Here is a 6,000-nt window from a genome sequence, read left to right as displayed (position 1 = left end):
AGGACCGAGATACATGAGGCGTAGATGGCCGCGTTGGAAACAAGGACCTTCCCCGGTAGAGAAGATACACAGAGAATCATCCAGGTCTTCTTTAGCTACGCGCTCTCACTTCACGCCTTTTCATTATTCCGTTCCGCGCTCCCTTTGTGCGCCATGCGCAACGTTGCTTTAAAGCTAGGAAAGGAAGAGCGCGGTCGTCCGGTGGGCTATTTGTGCGCGTCTTCTTTGGACGCCCCGCATGGAGAAGATCCTCTCTCGTCATTGGGAAACCCTGGTTGGTGCCTCAGCGTGCCAATGAGCCGGGCAAATCCCGGCTTAAACCGCAAGCACGTTCAAGCAAGCGACGGCTCGGCCCGTTTCCACAAACCTATCCGCAAACAAGGCTACGCCGGCCCGGGATTCCAACAGCTGCACCCCCCTCACCCCTCCCGCCGCCATCTCCTTCAACCGCGGGGCGGAGAGACCCCCCCCCCCAATTCAGCTGTTCCGCCGCCAGCTGGACCTCCGTGCCGCGCCGGATTGGCGAGGACGCCTCTCCATTAAAGCGGGCCCAGCCAGTCGCCGGCCTTCCCCCCTTCCCCGCTGGGCGTGCGAGCGCTTCTGGCGAGGAGGAGGAGAGGCGCTGGCGGTGGGAGGAGGAAGAGGAGGAGGAGGAGAGGCGGGTGTCAGAGGGGCGGCGAGCGCTTGGCGGCTCCTGAGGGGGAGGTCGAGCCTCCCCGCTCGCAACGTCTTCGCCCTGAGGGCACCGCTGGCCGCCGCTTCCCGCGGCTGAGGACCTCCGCGCTCTCCCCGCTGCTGTTCGGCCTCCTCGATGCGCGGAGGCAGGAAGCGGCGGCGGCCACGACGACGCGGGCTTCCTTCGCTGCCTGCGCGCTCCGGGCGGCCAGCGGCAAGCCAGCAGTCGGCCGGCTGCCTCTAAATCTGCCTGTCTGCCTGCCTGCCCGCTCCCAGCTCCTGCGCCCTCGCCTTCCTCCCCGCCTCTCCCGGCCAACGGTGCTCGCGAGCAAACTGTCTTCATGAGCCCCGAGGATGTCCGGGAAGCATTATAAAGGCCCCGAAGTGAGCTGCTGCATTAAGTATTTCATCTTCGGCTTCAACGTCATCTTCTGGGTAAAGACGTTCGTTTTATTTTATTTTATTTAAATTGTATTTTGGTTTTGGCTGGAGGAAGCCTTACTTGTGCGTGGTGGTGGGGTTTCTGCGTGGAAGGGGTAGGAGCCGCGCGGAGGGAGGGCGAGGGAGCAAACGCGCGTGGCGGGGAGCGAGGCGAATCGCCCCTGGCAGGTTGAAGGCGTTTGAAAGTCTTTGTCTATCGGTACGGGGGGGGGGGGGGCTAGGTTCGCTTTAGGAAATCCGGACAGAGCCTTTTATTCCCCTCCAAACTGGGTTTGCTTTGCCTCGTCCCCTCTTCCCTAAGTTTTTTTTTTTGAAAGCGATCCCTGGGTGGTGCTCTTTTATCCTTTTGACCAGGTAGACCTTGGAGGTAATGGGTGGACTTTCCCTCTCACACACACCCCCCCCCCATTTTAGGCCTTCGTTGCTTCCAGTTATGATTTATTTAAAAAAAATACGCCTGGAAGAAAGCAAGATTCTACTCTTATCAAGAAGCCCTAGAAACTGTAGTCTTTTTTTTTTTTAAAGAAAGGGTTATGCAATGCATAGGGAGGTAAAAAAGAGGTTTGATGAGTTCCATGGAAGAGTCATAGAAGGGAACACAGTTTACCAAGCTACTGCATAATTTATGTGTATTTTAGAATAAGGCAAGATTAGGTAAAAGTGAAGGTTCCCCTCGCATATGTGTGCTAGTTGTTCCTGACTCTAGGTGGCGGTGCTCATCTCCATTTCAAAGCTGAAGAGCCAGTGCTGTCCGAAGACATCTCTGTGGTCATATGGCCAGCATGGCTAAACGCCCAAGGCACACAGAATACTGTTACCTTCCCACCAAAGGTGGTCCCTATTTTTCTACTTGCATTTTTATGTGCTTATGAACTGCTACATTGGCAGAAGCTGGGACAAGTAATGGGAGCTCACTTTTGTTACGCGAACCCCTGAACTGCAGACCTTTCTGATCAACAAGCTCAGCATTTTAGCCACTGAGCCACTGTGTCCCTTAAAGCAAAATTAGAAGTAGCATTTTTTTTAGAGTAAGCGTTTTTTGGGGCAATGAGTATCTATTAATCAGGCAGCCTCCGGATATGTGTTAGATAGTGTTACCATTGATGAACTTACATTGTTGGATAATGAAATGTCTGCAAGGAAAGAACCAGGCTCAGAGACGACTAAGGACTCCACATGGATAATCTTATTGAACAACTGGAAATTATGTTGATTGGAAATTGTGAATCTGAGATTTGTAGCTGATCAAAGTCATTGAGAGTTGGACAGCCACAAGTTTAAACGATTGTTATTATATCTGGAGAGTGTCAGGTTGGGAAATCAGATGTCTGCCAAGCTTGTTATCCTCCTAACTGACCTTCTTTAATTGGCTTCTCTGCTGTATGATAAATTAGTGCTGTGTGCTGAAATATCACAACACTTTCTCCCTTGATTTATGATAGTTGTGACTACCTCCTTACATTTACAAATATTAAAAGACATATTTGCCCATTATTGTTCCCTAAATTGGGTTGCTATAAAAACAGACAGTTAATGCAAAATGTCAGAACGGATGTTGATTGATGGTATACATATCAGATCATTTTTTTAGCTTTTAAATTTTGGGTGGGTTGGAATCTTGCGGTGGGGGGGGGGAGGTGATAAGAATGTACACCAACATATCTGGAAGGTCGGGAATGTGTGCCAAAATTGTAGCAAATAATGTTGTTTTGTTCAGTGTACTTGGCTTGTAGAACTCCCTATTCCATGAAATCGGCTAGTGGCTGGTGCATTACATAAAAGACATAGATTTTGCATTAAGTAATCATACATAGTCAAGGGTGCACATAATTGCATCTGAGTGATTGTGAAAGCAATCTGGACAAAGTCTTCCATTGCTGTATGGGGAAATTCATTAAAAGCTATTCCCCTGTGTTATTACATATTGAAATGAAGGAAGTGCCAAGTTTTGATTAGTTTTGGCATTCCGGTCAAAAGTTAATGGAAACGTGGCCAGTGGCCTAAGACAAGAGAAAGGTGTTAATGTTGTTATTCAATTTGCCCATTGAGAAAAAGCCTTCAATCATCTAACAATCTGGGCTCTTGTCCAAAAAAGCTTTTGTTCTTTTGTAAATGTAATGTTTTGATATTGTAAGATTTTTGCTTGTTAGTGGGTCTCATCCTGGAAAACAAAGGCCAGGGTAAGGTTTGTACAAGGACTTTCTAGGAAGCCTAATGCTTTAAAGGCAGAGAAATGCATGGTTTTACTAGAAGCCAAGGACACTTTGTCTTGTGAAAACTGTACTGGATTTACCAAATGATTTCCACAAGTCTAAAAGTCTTCAAAGCTGTTTATATCAGCTTTGAGGAACAGTATTAGCTGTGCTAGCAACCCTGCATTAAATCTGTATTCTGATAAATTTGTTTAGGAGATGCGGTGGCCCAGTGGCTAAGACAATCAGAAAGGTCTGCAGTTTGGCGGTTTGAATCCCTAGGACCATGTAACGGACTGAGCTCCTGTTACTTGTCCCAGCTTCTGCCAACCTAGCAGTTCGAAAGCATGTAAAAAATGCAAGTAGAAAAAATAGGAGCCACCTTTGGTGGGAAGGTAACAGCGTTCCATGAGCCTTTGGTGTTTAGTCATGTCAGCCACATGACCACGGAGAACGTCTTCGAATAGTGCTGGCTCTTTGGCTTTGAAATGAAGATGAGCCCCCCCCCCTAGAGTTGGGAACAGCTAGCACACATATTTGAGGGGAAACTTTACCTTATGACTGTATTTAAAAATGTCCTAGATTGAGCCTGAAATTATTTTTGAAAGATGGTAGCCTTGAAAGTGCATGTATCTGTGCAATCCATTCTGAAGAAAGTGGTGAATTTAGAAGGAGCCCCAGAGACAATTCTGAGAAAATACTGTTGAATTTTTATTAGCACAAAAGCAGCCACATAGATGGATTTTTCTCCATGATAATCCTGTCCTTAACCTAGTTTTAACCTAAGCTCTGCGCTGGCCTGAACTTCCAACCTGAACATGAAAGGTTGACCATGAGTATCACTCATTCAGCATTGTTGCAAGGTGAAATAGTCACTGAATAAATAATCATTAAACAAGGATCATCTATACTTCAAAATCTTACGCGTGTATTCCACTACCGGTAATGCCGTACATCAGGGGCAGGGGTGGGTTTCAACCGGTTCGCGGCGGTCCCTGCAAACTGGTTGGTCGGCGAACCCGGAAGTAACTTCCGGGAACGGTGAAGGGCCCTCTCGCCCACGTTCCTTACCCGGTTTTGACGAGTTCTGCGCTTCCACGCATGCGCAGGATGCATACAGCGCCTGCGCGATCCTCCAGGAGCAGCTGGAGCATCGCACAGACGCTAGTACACATGCGTGCACCACGCGCGTGCACGAGGACGCCGCCCGCCCCGTTCCAACCGAACCGGTTGGAATGGGGCGAGAAACCCACCCCTGATCAGGGGTATCAAACTCAAGGCCTGCAAGGTGCTTAGATCTGGCATGCGGGGCTGCCCTGGAAACAGTGAAGGAACAGCCCGTGGTGCCTCTGCCAGTGAAAACGGGAGGGCTGCACACAGCTCTCCTGAGCTCTGTTTTTGTTGGCAGAATACTCGGGCCACCACAGGCACCCCCGACACAAGTGATGTTGAGCTGGCCATGCCCCCCAGCCAACCCCCAACTACCCCCGAGGTCAAGCACAAGCCTGATGCGGCCCTCAGTAAAATCTAGTTGGACACCCTGTTTAAGGCATCAGTCTAGAAACTGGGAGACTATGGAGTGCCCATCCAGGCGACTATGAGTTCTATTCTGTCTTGGGCATAAAGCCAAGTGGGTAACTTTGGGCCAGTCACACTTTCTTAGCCTTGCAAATGTGGTAATGGCAAACCACTTCTGAAAAACCTTGCCAAAAAAACTGCAGGGATATATCCCAGCAGTGTTCAAGAATTGACATGATTGAATAGAAAGGGGGTGGTGGTGGTGGCTATTTATAGTTTCCAATCTGGTGAGACGTTATTGATAGGCTGCCAAATTGCTTCCTGATTGGCTTAGCTGCTGTGATGTCAAGGAATAGATCAGAATGTAAATTACAAAGTTAACCAAAAGTCTCTGTTATATTAATATGGTTTCATCTGCATTCTGCAAGCTTGTTTAAACGCACAATACATTTTATATGCAAATTTTATTTGCTTTTAACCTGAGGCTAGTGTAAATATTTAGATTTACTTTTTCATGTATCATTTGCTTCAGCATTAGTAGCATCCAAAGTTATGAATCTGACTCTGTAACTTACGTTAGAGACAGGTCATCATGAATCTTGCCATGATCGTGGCTTGAACGGTCTTCCTGCATGTTGGCTTGTTTTGAAAGTCCTAGGATGATTATATCTGTAGGGGCAATGACACATTTGAATAGGTACATAATTTAATCCTAAAGTGAAATGCTTGTGCAGACTTCACAGGTTGGAACCTGCTGTGCTTGTATTAATAATGCTCCCTTTAAAACCTTAAAATAATTGTATTAGTCAGAGGATTGCGTTCACCTCAATTTACTTGCCCCGTGCTGAAAACATGATTAGAGGTTTTATCTGTATACCCAACTAACTAGAAAAATTAGGCTGGTGTATACAAGAAATAAATCTTGTGATTAGAAGCCTGCCTATAAGCAGGGAAGGGTTTTATTTTGGCAGCAGTACCAGGTGACACATCCATAGTATGTGGATTAAATCATGATTTCATGTTCTAGTTTACCTCTTTTCTGGTGATTGAAGTAGGTTGTCTTTTCAATTTAAGTTTAATTTTCTTTGCAAGTGCGTAATATATTTAGCTAAGAATGGATGTCTTTGCATTTTATTTTAGTACATTATGTTTAAAATTTGCTTAGAGAGAAAAA

The 6,000-nt window shown here is 46.8% G+C and overlaps 1 protein-coding gene across 1 annotated transcript in view; it reads left to right on the top strand.

Annotated features, from left to right (window-relative positions):
- Positions 1-643: 643 nt before the first annotated feature.
- Positions 644-6,000, top strand: part of TSPAN5 (tetraspanin 5) — a 77,265-nt gene continuing 71,908 nt past the window's right edge. Inside the window, exon 1 of the mRNA XM_032223864.1 lies at positions 644-1,110. Coding sequence (XP_032079755.1) covers positions 1,030-1,110 — 81 coding nt within the window. The 5' untranslated portion in view covers positions 644-1,029. The remainder of the gene's footprint in view (positions 1,111-6,000) is intronic.

Source organism: Thamnophis elegans, chromosome 9, assembly GCF_009769535.1.
Source record: "Thamnophis elegans isolate rThaEle1 chromosome 9, rThaEle1.pri, whole genome shotgun sequence".
Taxonomy (NCBI): domain Eukaryota; kingdom Metazoa; phylum Chordata; class Lepidosauria; order Squamata; family Colubridae; genus Thamnophis; species Thamnophis elegans.
The sequence above is the reverse complement of the archived record's forward strand: the minus strand, read 5'-3'. Positions and strand labels throughout refer to the sequence as shown.